At 56.7% G+C, this 13,432-nt stretch overlaps 1 protein-coding gene across 1 annotated transcript in view; it reads left to right on the top strand.

Annotated features, from left to right (window-relative positions):
• RGS3 (regulator of G protein signaling 3) overlaps positions 1–10,842 on the top strand; it is a 120,457-nt gene extending 109,615 nt beyond the window's left edge. Inside the window, 5 exon segments of the mRNA XM_032307723.1 lie at positions 4,432–4,496; positions 7,759–7,860; positions 8,250–8,311; positions 8,924–9,090; positions 9,892–10,842. Coding sequence (XP_032163614.1) covers positions 4,432–4,496; positions 7,759–7,860; positions 8,250–8,311; positions 8,924–9,090; positions 9,892–10,077 — 582 coding nt within the window. The 3' untranslated portion in view covers positions 10,078–10,842.
• The last annotated feature ends 2,590 nt before the right edge of the window (positions 10,843–13,432 follow it).

The raw sequence follows: 13,432 nt of genomic DNA, 5'->3' as shown, positions 1-13,432 counted from the left end.
GGGGCGACAGTCCCTGCATTACTCACCCCCCCCAGCCCCATCACCTTGCCCTGTTGGGTGTGGAGCGATTTCTTTCTACTGGGAGCAGGAACATCTGAACCAGACAGATCTGAGAGACGGCCCACTCGCTCTGGTCATTTTACAAAGGGGCTGCCTGAGGTCCAGAGAGGAGACGACCTCTCCACCAAGGTTAACTCCTGGGCCATCACCCGGGCCTGGCTCCCGATGCTGAGTTGAGTTGTCTCACAGCGCCCTCTGCTGCCAGACCCCTTCCTTGCTGGCTGCCCCTTGGCTCCCCTCAGGCAGAGCCTTCATCTGCCTTTTTCCTGGGAGCCAGAGAAGCCCTGAGCACAGCTGTGTCTGGGCCCAGGTTGCTGCCCTTTAGTTCCGCCTCAGCCTGGCCTGGCGTGGCCCAGGGTTGTGGGTCGACTTTGACAGTGAGGAGACAGAGGCTGCAGCCCCTCCCTGGCCATACTTCCTTCTCCCCTCCTCCTGCAGGGACTGGCTTGGGCAGAGGCTAACTGCCACAACAAGCTCCCCACCTGGGCGGGAGGTCAGACCAGAGCACCCCTAAGAGCCTTCCAGCTTCAAGCTGTGACAGTACCATATAGCCCCCCATTTACAAAATGCTTAGAGAAGAATTATTGCCGATGTCTAGACAAATACGTGATGCATTTAGACCCAGTGTTTCCACAAGGTTCTACAGGGTCCACCAGGCCGGGCCAGGTCAGAGAGGGGCGGGGTTTCGGGGACTGGTGCCAGGCATGGCTGGGGAGCCCCAGAAGTTGGGTCGAGACCAGTGAGAGGAACCAGGTGAGGCCCCAGTTGATAGGAGCCCTTGGTCGTGGGTGGGCTTTGGAGTTAGGCCTGAAATTCCTGGCGTCTTGGCAGCTCGGGGAGCCTAGGGCCTCAGTTTCCTCCCCTGCAAATGGGGGCAGATGACAACAGATAGTTCTCAGGACGGTGGTGAAGATGAAATGAGATCAAAACGTTAAAGCCCTTCATTGAGCCCCTGGCACGTTAGTGGGGGCTCAGTAACCAGGCACCATACCCACCACAGCTGGAGGTCGGCAAGTGCTTGTGCATACCAGGCACTGGGCTAGGCTCTTCCTGTGTGTTCACTTAGTTAATTTGCACCACACCCCGATGTGCTGGGTCTGGTTATTATCCCCATTTTACAGATACAGAGACTGAAGCACAGAGGGAGGTTGTAACTCAGCTAAAGTCAATGAGCTCAGAAATCACTGAGGTAGGATTCCAATCCAGGCAGTTTAGAAGCGACATTCTTAACCACAACTATTATTATAGTTATAATTACAGTAAGAATTATAGTTATTATTCCAGGGGGAGGGAGCTCCCAGTGCCTGGAGTGGCCGGGTGGGGGCCAGGCGGGCCCCAGGGATTCCTGCCTGGAGTGAAGGGAGGCTCCCCTCCATTTCCCTTTCAGCAGGGAGGGCCCCGTAGAGTAGCAAGGCAGTGGGGAGCAGATGGGAAGGAGAGGCCTTTAGTGTGCTGGGTACTGGGCAGGCCTTGCTGTTGCTCCCGGAGAGGGGAGCCCTGGGGGCCACTGTAGGGCTGGGAATCAGAACCCTGACTTTCTTTTTTTTTTTAAAGATTTTATTTATTTATTTGACAGACAGAGATCACAAGTAGGCAGAGAGGCAGGCAGAGAGAGAGAGAGAGAGAGAAAGAGGGAAGCAGGCTTCCTACGGAGCAGAGAGCCCGATGCGGGGCTCGATCCCAGGACCCTGAGATCATGACCCGAGCCGAAGGCAGCAGCCCAAACCACTGAGCCACCCAGGCGCCCCAGAACCCTGACTTTCTGACTCAGTTTTTTCTCTGTCTAGCCTGTAGCCGCACCCTTCCCCACAATGCCTGGGTTTCCCCAGATGCTCTGGGGGTCAGCGCCCAGGGCCTGGGCTATCAGGCTGATTGGTGTGGGTTGGTCTCGGCTGAAGATGACCCCCTCCCAGCAGTGGAAGGAAGAGCCCATTTCCCAACAGTGCAGAGGCTGGGGGTGTGGGTGGGGCGGGAGTGGCCCCCAGGCCCATTGTGTGGGCTCGATAAAGTACGGAAGCTGAGGTTAGAATGGGAGGAAGCCCAGCGCCTGTGGCCCTTTCCCACGGGTGGGGGCTTCGGGCACTGCCTAGCCCGCCGGAGTAAACGCAGCAGTAGGCACACCGTTGCCGCAGTGGGAAGACTCACTGAGCAATGACCTGGGCAGCCCTCGTTACAGAGGGCCCCAGCATCGCGCCCCAGGGGTTGAGACTTCATAGTGCTGACTCCCGACAGCCAGGGGGCTGTCACCCCACCTATGCTGTAGCTAATGAAGCTGAAGCTGGAAGGCTAAGAAACTCGTCCAGAGTCAGCGGAAATAGGACCAGTACCTGCTTCCTGCAAACCGGAGCTCTGGAGTCCTCACCATAGATGGGTGTGTGCCTGTGTGTGCACGTACACACCCGTGTTTACAATCCTGGCAGGGCAGTCTTCTCAGGAAGGAGGTGGCACTTCCCCGAGTCTTTTACTGAAAACATTTAAAATGTGCCCGATCCTTACATTGGAGTAGCAGCATCCTCTGGTGGAGAGATGCGGGCTTTAAATACACATACCCCTAGAATCCCGCTGTCACTTCAACTCCGGGTATCTTTGGGCAAGTGCCTTAACTACTCTGAACCTCCGTTTGCTATATGGACTTACAATGAAGATTAATGACATAGCACAGAGGGATGCTCTGTGCCCATCCCATATGCCCATCCCAAATGCCCATCCCATATGCCCATACAGTATGAATTCATCCTTCCTTCCTTCCTTCCATCCATCCATCCATCCTTGCATGGGTGTGTATTCCACCGATGCTAGTAGCTCCCCCTGCTGGTTACATCTGGAATAAGGCGACTTTTCTTTCCAGAATTAAGGCCACTTTAAGAATTAGCCCATCTTTATTTTACAAATGAGGAAACCCAAGCCCCATGAGGAGTCAGAGCTGAGATCCACACCGGGTGGTATTTTATCTTGTCTTGGGGCGTAGTGTCCATACCTCTCCCATCTTGGAGCATTTCCTGGGCTCCTGCTCTAGGATGGCACTGTTGGGACCTTGGATTTCCACCGGAGGAAGGGGACAAGCACCAGCAGGGCAAGGGAAACAGAGGACAGCCCTGGTAGAGACGGTGGGAATCTGGAGTGGTCTGGAGAACAGGAGTGGCAGACTGGGGGGAAGAGGAGAGAGGGCATTCCGGGAAGGGGACATGGCACCAGGAAAGGGGAGGGGAGAGAGAGGTGGGGGAGGTGCAGTCTGCACCGCAAGGGGGCGGTGGGGGGATCCAGCTGCAAGCTGGGATTCAGGCAGCAAGGGCCTCCAGACTCATTGTTCCCAGTCTGCTTTCCCTCTCTTGATGCTTCCATTCATTTGACAAATATTTGCTGAGCTCCTAGTCATGAGAGTGAGATGCTCACATAGTGAGGGGGACCCAGGCAGACAGAGGCCTTGCTCGTGAGAACTCACAGTCAAGCAGCGGGGACAGATTTAGAAAAAGCTCTTTCGAATGTGGCGGGGTGTAGGGGGCACGGCCTTAGATCTAAGGGTCTGGGAGTGCTCCCTAGGTGAGAAGGAATTAAAGTACCTTACCCGAGGCTGGGTTGTAAAGGGAGAAGGGAGGGTCACAAAAGCATCCCCCGTGGAAGGTATAGCACAGGTAAAGGTCTGAGGTGACAGGGCAGGTCAGGCAAAGACCTTCCATTTGGCTGGAGGGCAGGGTCAAGGAGGGTGCTGGAGCAGGGGTCAGGCTGAGAGATACACGAAGGAGTTGTAACTGATGTTCAAACGCAACTTTCTGCCCAGATCCTAAGACAGCAGACCGTGTGTATCATGTCACGGAGTTTGGGTGTTACCCTGGGGGCACTGGGGAGCCATGGAAGACTTTAGGCAGAAGAGGTTCTCTCTGGCCTGTAGGACAATTCACTGTCCACCCTGCTGACCAATCCCAGGTCTCTGCCAAACCTCAGAAGCCTGAGTTAGTCATGAGGATCTTAATTTCGAAATTAAGAAATCGAGGCTCACGGAGGGATGGTGACTGGCCGAGTCACACGGCAGAACCCCTCCTGGAGCCCCTGCGCTCCAGTCTGTGCTCCTGCCTGCAGCGATCTGTCTCCAGATTAGCCATCCCTGCTCTGTCTTGGGCTTCTCCCTCGCAAACCAGTCTCCTCCTTGCAGCGGGCAGAGACCCCTTTGGCTGGGGGATCTGCCGAGCGAACCACACTTCTTGGACAGACTGTTCCCAGTAACGGGCCTCCCTGTCCGTCGCCTGAGGGGTAGGAGCTATGCAGGAGAGGGGGTGGGCCTGTTTGGAGGCACCGTTGGATCCCTAAGCCCCTCTTTGCTCAGGCAGCAGCCTTCGATGCCCAGGCTGTAAAGGGTCTGTCTTTCTTCCACAGATGAGTGGGGCTGACGCGGTTGGAGATGACGATGAAGCCTCTCGGAAGAGAAAAAGCAAAAACCTGTACGTTGGAAAGTTCCCTGTCCTCAACCTTGCAGTCAGGGAGGCACCCCATGCACCCATCCTTCCTCCTCGGTCCTTGGGTTTGTCTCTCTTCCAGGGGTACGGGTGGGGAGAAGGGGCTGTGTCAGTCCTGCCCTAGACAGACACCAGTGAACAGCAAGATCTTTTTAGACTTGCCCGTGGCCCCAGGGTGGGGTCACTAGGGTCCTGGGCATCTGGCCCTGCCCTCAGCATTCATGCAGAGCGAGGCAACGTGCTGATTCAGTACCTGGAAGCCCCAGGGAACCAAGCAGAGGCAACCAGCCAGGTTGTCCTGGCCCTGGCCCAGCCTCTTGAGACAAGCAGTGGCTAAATGACCTTGACGAGTGCTTTGCGCCCTCTGGGGAAGGACACGGGATTCCCTCTTTCTCCTCTTGAGCTCTAAGGCTCGCAGTCTTCGGCCTTGCCAGGAGGTGGCACTGCTGGTCCGGGTAGTGCATCCCACCCTCCCCAGGCTTTTTGGCCCTGAGTCTGGGGCCTTATGCACCTGGTTTGGACGTTTATTAGAGGTGCCAATTAAATGAACAGGGCGTGTGTGGGTTCTCCTTGGGTGTCCTTGTATACCTGGGCCCAAGGCCCTGGAGACTAGGGGCTGGATGGAGAGGAGGCCATGGTGAGCCCCCGCCTCCCCTCCAGGTTGTATAGCACCCACCATTACTTGCCAGTTGGGCCTGGGGGAGGAGAACAGGAGTCTTCCCAGACGCCTCCTACAGCCATTTCCCTGGCCCCTGTTTTGGCTAGCATCCACTCCTCTAGAAACTCTTTCTCCCTCAGCTCCTCTGCCCTCTCCAGGTTCCTGTGGCAACTATAGGCTGCTCTCACTCTGCAGCCAGGAGCCGTCCTGCCTTCTAGGGAAGGTGACATGCTCGAAAAAGAGCCCTTTGCACTATCGCTGGGTCCAGGTATCACCAAAGCGGTCACTTCCAGGGGTGCAGCAGTGGGGGGCCGTGGAGGGTGGGCACCTGGGGAGCTGGAGCTCTCCCGGGCCGGTCCCAACTCTAGCCTCTCTTCAGGATGGGTTCGGCCTTTCGAATGCCTGAAGCTCACATTCTTAAAAGCTTCATCAAGGACCCTTAGAATCTGGGATGTTAATAAAAATAACTAACGTTTGTTGTGCCAGGCACTGTTCTATGTGCATTCCATAAATTGTATAATTTAATCTTTACCGTTATTTTATTTTACATTTCCTTTTTTCTCTCACATACCCTATTTGCCCAATGAGTAAACCGAAGCAGAAAGAAGTTACTTGTCTCGGGTCGCGCAGCAAGCATGCGGCAGTATGGAGATCAGATACCTGGAGTGCTGGCTCTGAGAGTATCAATACAAATATATGTATTTTTTCTCTCAGAACCTGTTCTGTTGAAGCTCAGTGTAGGCTATTCTGAAGGAGGTTTGCAGAAGCCCTGCTAGGTAGGCTTTGAGCCCCTAGTGATGAGAGTCCTTTCCCCAGAAGCCACTCATTCCATCTCTTCATGGCTCTGATTGGAGAAACGTGCTCCTTTAGCTTCCTCTTGTGGGTCGCTGTTCTGCCTTCTGGACCCACAGGGGAACACCTGGGGCCTGTCTGAGCTCTGCCATCCTGTCAGACCACTAAGCCCCAGGAAGTCCGATGCTGACGGCCCAGTCACCCTTGGGCATTCCAAGGGCCCCAGTTCTCACCCAGAGGACTGCCCATCCCTGGACTCCTCGGCCTTAGCTCATTGGCTTGGACCTTCTAGAGCAGGGTCCCCATCCCTGGGCAGCTGCCCCAGACATGCAGGACAGGATATCTGGGCACTTTTGCCCCAGGCAATGTGCTAACACTTTATGTGCATTTTCTGCTTGCTTCTCAGAACAGGCCCAGGAGGGGTTGGATGGTTGGGAAAATTTGACGTTCTGAGAGGTGAGGTGGCTAGACCAGGAGCACACAGTTGGCTACTGCTGGAGCTGGGATTTGAATTCCAGGCCCCCTGGCTCCAGAGCCTCACACTTAACCTCCATGGGGTACCACCTCCTTCACTGACTCACCCAGGGCGTCCCAGAGGTCTTAATGCCGCTTTAAGCCCGAATAACTTCAGAAGCACAAATACTACAAATTTGACAAACACCCATGTGAAAGTTGAATTATTCAGATTTCTTTTACACTTGCTTAGCTTTGTGATTTTGCCAACACATTTTGGATTTTTAACTTTGGTTACAGTCAGCGGTTTTTATCTTTAATCGGAAGAACAGAGACCAAAACTTAAGAATAAAAAAATGTGTCATTCAAAAATCACAAAACTCAGTGTGCATTAAAAAATTGCATAATTAAAATTCCAAATGACGTTTTGGAAAGGTTATAGGACTTGTACTCCTGCAGTTCTCTGAGCTCAGACTTGTGTGAACTCAGACTTGTGGGACGTCGTACATACTCATGGATGCGTGTATCCAAAGCCAATGACAGGCCCAGGCCTACTGCCAGGAGCTATCCTGGAGCTGCCCAGGGTAGGGGGTCTAGAGACAAGGGGAGCAAATGTGGCCATGGGCATTTAACCCCTTTCTCGCCACCAGCTTTGCCCAGTCCTGAAAAGGGCTGCCTCCTGGGGGAGTGGCACGGCTAAAAAATGCTTCCTAGCTAAAAATAGCCACTCCTGCCAACCCGGTGGGCAGAGCCCTCCCCCCTTCCCTCCCAGCAATTTGCTGACTTGTTTTCTCCTCCTCCCCCTGGCGCTGCCATGGCAACGGAGAGGCCGGTCACAAATAACTGGGCCTGGCTTTTTGCCGGGCAGGCCCCAGAGGCCGCCCCTTGCGGACACTTGCCCCTTTCACGGGCTCCCTCTCTGGGTTGGCCAGGAGGGATATTTTCCTCCTCCCTCCCCCTTCAACCCCCCCCCCATCCTGGTCCCTCCCATTTCCTGGCTCCTCCTGTCTGAGTCCCAGCCCGGCTTGTGCCTGGGAGCCCCAGTCATCCGGTGGGGATCCCGGCGATCGCTCGGCCGCAGCACGCGCCGGCTGCTGCCTGCCACCCCGGGACGCAGGGTGAGGAGCTGGGGGTGCTCCCTGCAGACCGTCCCGGGCCCCAAGGTGGGGGGCCCTACAGAGATGCTCCGAGGCATGTACCTCACACGCAACGGGAACCTACAGAGGCGGCACACGATGAAGGAGTAGGTGTCTCCCCTCCACTGCGCGCAACCTTCCCACCCTGAGGTTGCAGGGGCTGAGCGTGCCAGGCTGACCGACCCCCCTTCTCTGCTTCTGCCCCCAGAGCCAAGGACATGAAGAACAAGCTGGGCATCTTCAGGCGAAGGAATGAGTCCCCTGGGGCCCAACCAGCGGGCAAGGCAGACAAAATGGTGAAGTCATTCAAGTAGGTCCTTTCTGCATCCCTGGGACCCCTCAGGCACCCACTTGTCCCCAGGGGAGCAGGGCTGGTGGTGGGGTTAAATGGAAAGGTGGGGGGTTTTTTTGGCTTGTTCTGGCTGTGGGTTAGACGGAGGCTCTCTTTGAGGGAGGCTGGTACCTGGCAAGCAGCAGCGCTCATGGGGAACGGCTGCCGAGCAGGGGCAGAGGTGGGACCCAGAAGGGATGCTGGCCCAGAGAGAGAGGCTGAGCCCCCTTCTGGGCACCCCCCTCCACTGGACTCAGCCACTGCCCAGGCCAAGGGCAGCTAACAGAGACCCCCACCCCTCTAGCCCCCACCACTGCACTTCCCCAAACCTCATGGTGCCTCACTCTGCCCCTTCCCTCACCCCTCAGGCCCACCTCAGAGGAAGCCCTCAAATGGGGTGAGTCCTTGGAGAAGCTGCTGCTTCACAAATGTAAGTGGGGGCCGGCTCCCCTCCCTGTGTGATCTCCCCTTCCCTTTCCTTCTCTCCCAGACCCAGAGAGTGTGGCTGGTCCCAGAGAGGTTGCCTTTCCCTCTTTCCTGGGTCCCATCAGGTGTCCCTCTGTTGAGAGAGGCTGGGGCCCTTGGGCTGGCCTTGGAGCCGGCTTCTGCCAGCCCCTCCCTGTCCTTGGGAGCTGGCACTGCCTGCAGGAGGCCGCTGGGACCTGTGCGCTCAGACCCAGAGATTCCCAGAATAACAATAAACATTTCCATGTACTGAGGGCTTCCACTGGGTCAAATGTGCCCCGCGTCTCATGGGCAGAATCCCTGGTCCTCACAGGGCTCCAGGAGATAGTCTCATGATCCCCATTTTACAGATAGGGGAACTGAGGCACACACATGGGCGAGACATGGCCAAGGCCCACAGAGAGGCTATGCAGGGGGTGGGTCCACATCTCGGGGCTCCTGGCTCTCCAAAATGGTTATTTTACTAAGCTCCCCACATCTGCACCCTAAAAGGCCCCTAGAGGGGAGGCTGGGGGGGTCCAGAGGGCAGAAGGGGCTGGTTCTGCCTCTCATCCCAAGGCCTGGGCTTCTGTCACAGATGGCTTAGCAGTGTTCCAGGCCTTCCTTCGCACCGAGTTTAGTGAGGAGAACCTCGAATTCTGGCTGGCTTGTGAGGACTTCAAGAAGGTCAAGTCACAGTCCAAGATGACAGCCAAGGCCAAGAAGATCTTCGCTGAGTACATCGCCATCCAGGCCTGCAAGGAGGTAAGGCCGCGGGCTGGGCCCTCAGGTCCCCAAGCCCCACCCCCAGCTCCACTGACCTCTCACGCCACAGGTACGTGGCAGCCTTAACGAGGAGCCCAGGAAGGGGAGAGGCCAGAGTGGCTCTTGGGGACCGTGTGTCTAGGGTGGAGAGGAAGCAAGCTGGGGCTCTGGGAAGAACAGAAATCCATCAGTAACAGAAATGGCCACCATCGAGGCATGGGCTGCTGGGCACCCACCAAGCCCTTTATGGATGCACTCTTTTATTGGATCCTCACGACAACCCGTAAAATGGGATTATTATTATCTGCATTTTAAAAACGAGGAGATGGTCTCTGAGAGCCCAGATTGGAGTCGCTACCATCTAGTGAGTGCTTACTGAGGGCCAGGCCCTGGGGACTGAGTCCCAGGGGATGACCTGTGGGCTGACTCCCTATCTGCTTACCATGGATGCCCTTGTGTAGTCTGTGGCACTCTTAGAAGATTATACCATCCTTTCTAGCCTACAGATATGACAGTGGGCCTCAGAGCACTTAGGCGGTCTGTTTGGGGCTACATGCCTCCGTCCAGCCCTGCTGGGATTCCAACCAGGCACAAGTGGTCTTTCCAGGCCCTGTAAACTCTCCACCCTCTAGTGAGGGACCGAGCCAGGACTCGAACCACTGCCCCGAGGGTCTCCACTCTACGACTTAAGATGGGGAGCAGAAGGGCTCAGAAGTGAAGGGCCCCATTTCTGGCCCCCCCCACCCCCAGGTCAGCCCCCTGCAGGTAAACCTGACCCTTACTGCCCTCTGCCCCCCACAGGTCAACCTGGACTCCTACACGCGGGAGCACACCAAGGTCAACCTGCAGAGTGTCACCCGCGGCTGCTTCGATCTGGCGCAGAAGCGCATCTTCGGGCTCATGGAAAAGGACTCCTATCCGCGCTTCCTCCGCTCTGACCTCTACCTGGACCTCATTAACCAGAAGAAGATGAGTCCCCCACTCTAGGGGCTGCCAGGGTAGAGTTCCGTGTTCACACCAAGTGGGCTGGGCCCCCTTCCCACCTGCCTCTCTCCCTCTGCGACGGAGGGGGCAAGCGAGCCCCTGGAGGCTGCGTCTCCGGACGGACAGACAGATGGACATTCGGATGAGCAGCCTGGAGGAAAAGGACTGGCCCTGTTGGGTCCCCACTGGCCTGGTACGAGGGGACCCAAGGGCCCTGGCAGGTCAGGGGCCCCGGCTGAGCCGGATCTGGAGCTGCTGCTCCATGCTGTGTAGACTCACCAATGACCAAGTTCCTTAAAGAACTGGCTGATGGGGCAGGAGGCCTAGTTGTGGGCTCCAGGGCTCTCCGGGGTGGGGAGTGCGCTGGGGCTCGCAGCTCAGACCCACCCCCACCTTGAGTTTTATTTATTTAAACAGTAGTCGGATGCTTGGCACGTCGTCCTGTAATAGGAAATTTTTGCCTCATCGGTTTTCCTAATTTACAAGTGCAATATTTTAACCAACGCCTTGTGAAAAGCCACCTCGCCGAGAGGGTGGACACCACTTTACAGTTTCAGGGGATTTGCTGGTCCCAGGCACCAGGGGCAGGTGGCTGGGCCTTCCGGACTGATGAGGCCTGGAGGGGCGGGTGCTGCGTGTGACCTCGCACAGAAATCCCGCACCCCCCACCGAGGGAGGTGCCCCTCGGGGGCCCTGGGAAAGCGTGGCCCCCTCAGACCACACAGTAGCCGAGCTCTGGAGCAAATAAAAGGCCTGTGTTATTTCTCATTGTTGACCCTTTCTGTGTGTTCCTGGGTTTGAGCTCTCCCAAGGTTGGCTGGGGCGCAGGGTGGGGGGGTCAGTGGGCGGCTTCTCTCTTGCCGTCACCCGCCTCCCAACCCGGAGCTACACACACGATACCCTGGGGCTCAGGCTCCTAGGCAATCTGTCATGCTTGTTCCGTGTAGCCTCTTATCTTGCCCACCAGCCTGGGAGGCAGGGGTTATGCCCATTTCACAGATTGGGAGAGCGAAGCACAGACAGGGTGGGTGACTCGGCCAGGGTCATATGACTGGCAAGTGGCAGAGACAGGGTTCTGCCTAAGACCCACTGGCTTCCAAGCCTGCTGTCCCCTGCTTGCTGCAGGCAGAGTCCTAGCTTGGCTTCCCGCTGGCTACATCCCTTTCATTCTTCTGCCCACGGCACCCTGAGATTCTGGCAGGACTTTCAGTTGACACAGGACTGGTTGGTGGAGGTGGACAAGACCAGCCTCTCAGGCTGCAGATGGGTGGGCCCGTGGATGCCGGTCAGAAGGAAGGAAGAGCCGGGCAGGTGACAAGGAGTAGGGCTTACAGAGAATCCCTCTCTCTCCCTGGAGAAGGCTTCCCACTCTGTGCCTAACTGGAGATGCAAATTTAGGCAAGGCCTGGTCCAAAGCCATGTTTCCCAGGAGGCCCTGGATCACTGACCTGGAGGGCGTAGAAGAGAGCCTGGAGCCCAGGCCAAGCTGATGCCAGAGCTGGACCCCCGTGCTCCTACATGCAGCCTGCCAGTGTCTGGGGGTCAGGGGCCTGGGCGCCACCTGGAGTGGGACCTGACCCAGCTGGGCTGACTTCCGTGACGCTGGGTGGAGTTGGTGCAGGAGGGGCTGGGCTCCGTCTCCCTGGATCTTGTTCCTTACCTGGGGTCCTGGGTTCGGGTCTGCCCGCCATGACTTGTAAATGCAAAGGACATGGGGCTTTGTAGACGCTCGCCTCTGTGCCTCCCCTCACTGTTTGCCCTGGAGGCCCAACCTAGGGCCAGGCATACAGTAGGTGCTCAATATGTGTTACAGCCTTTTTTGTTAGCACTGGAGTGTGAGCTCTTCAAGGAGTGGGGCTGGGTCTGGTGCTGCACCTGGCCTGAGCCCTGCTGGGCCTTGTAATCAGTGAAGGACTTTCCCACCACGGAGCCACCAGAGCCTCGATGAGGCTGGAGGGACAGCGAGGGGCAGAGAAGTGCCCCTAATTCAGAAACAAGGGCACCTCGCAGGGGTCATCCAGGCCTGAGAAGTGGGGACCTGAGAGCTGGGAAAACGGACCCAGAGGGGACCACAATACCATTCCTGTTCCTTCCAAAATGGCTAGTGGCAGAGAAGGCGGTGGAGCCTAGGACTTGAGTCCCAGCCTGGCCCGGCCTCTCTGTGATGTCTTCCCCTCCGAGGAGACACTGTGGGCCTGAAGAGGCTCACCTTGCCCTTTCTTCAGGTGCCAGGGATTTAGCCTTGGGCCAAGCCCTTCACCTTCCCGCCCCCTACGTTGCCACGGAAACCAAAGTCTTGCAGAGCCAAGTCAGGCAGATGGAATTTCCATTTTGGAAGGCCCCCACTGCCGGGTTTCCATTACTCACACTGGGTCCCTTGGCCCAGAGTGGCTTTGGTTGTGTTGAGCAGCTGGAGAGCAGATTGGAGAGGTGCCGGGATCCTCCTGCCCTGGGCCCTGCCTGGGCTCCCTGGGGACCTTGGCTAGAGCCCTTCTCCTTTCTGAGGCCTCAGTCCTGTCACATATACAGTGGCTGGACTGCTCCCCATTTTCTTTTCTTTTTTTTTTTTTTTTTAAACAAGGAAGGAGCAGCCCCTTTGTGCTCTGTCTGGCAATCCCAGGCTGGTCAGTGTAGGATCTGATGACTGTGAGGTCCTCCTGTCCAGGTCCCTTCCCATTCTACAGATGGGAAGACTGAGGCAGAGGGAGGGAAGAAACATGGCATAGAGGTGAAAGGCCTAGACCCTGGCTCCACTGTCTCTGACAAAATCACATCACCTCTCTTCGCCTCAGTTTTGTCATCTGTAAATGGTACTTACTGGCACCTTTCCCAGAGCTTTGGTGACTGAGTGAGGTTGTGTGAGCATGAATTTAGCCCTGCACCAGCTGCCGTTAGTGACCTCATCATGCAGGGCCACAGGGAAGTGGAAAGCTTGTGCTCAAGTGGTCCAGGCCTGGGCTCTACCCTGATCGCTGTGGACAGAGAGCCTCTAGACTCAGTCCCCAGCTCCCTGTCCTTCCAGGAACATTTCGCTAGAGGACAAAGCCAGCCTGTTCCAGGGAGTGTCAGAAACAGCCTGTCCTTGCACCACTGCCCAGTCAGCCTGGCTGGGAGCAGTTGGGGTCAGCTTGCAAATAGGGTGTGAAGGGTTGAAAGGGGAGAGGGCACGGCTGTGGCGCTCAGTTGGATGCCAGTGGGAGGGGACTCAGCACTGGCCTGCCTGTGCCAGACTTTGTCTGACTCCTTGTTAGCTGGGCTGGTCCAGTCCCTCACGCTCTTGGCCTCTTGGCTTGGCTTGGGGCAGATATGGGCTCCCAGACTCTCTAGCCTGGAAGAGACTACCTGATCTAAACTTCTG

This window comes from Mustela erminea, chromosome 12 (assembly GCF_009829155.1).
Source record: "Mustela erminea isolate mMusErm1 chromosome 12, mMusErm1.Pri, whole genome shotgun sequence".
Lineage (NCBI taxonomy): Eukaryota > Metazoa > Chordata > Mammalia > Carnivora > Mustelidae > Mustela > Mustela erminea.
The sequence above is the reverse complement of the archived record's forward strand: the minus strand, read 5'-3'. Positions and strand labels throughout refer to the sequence as shown.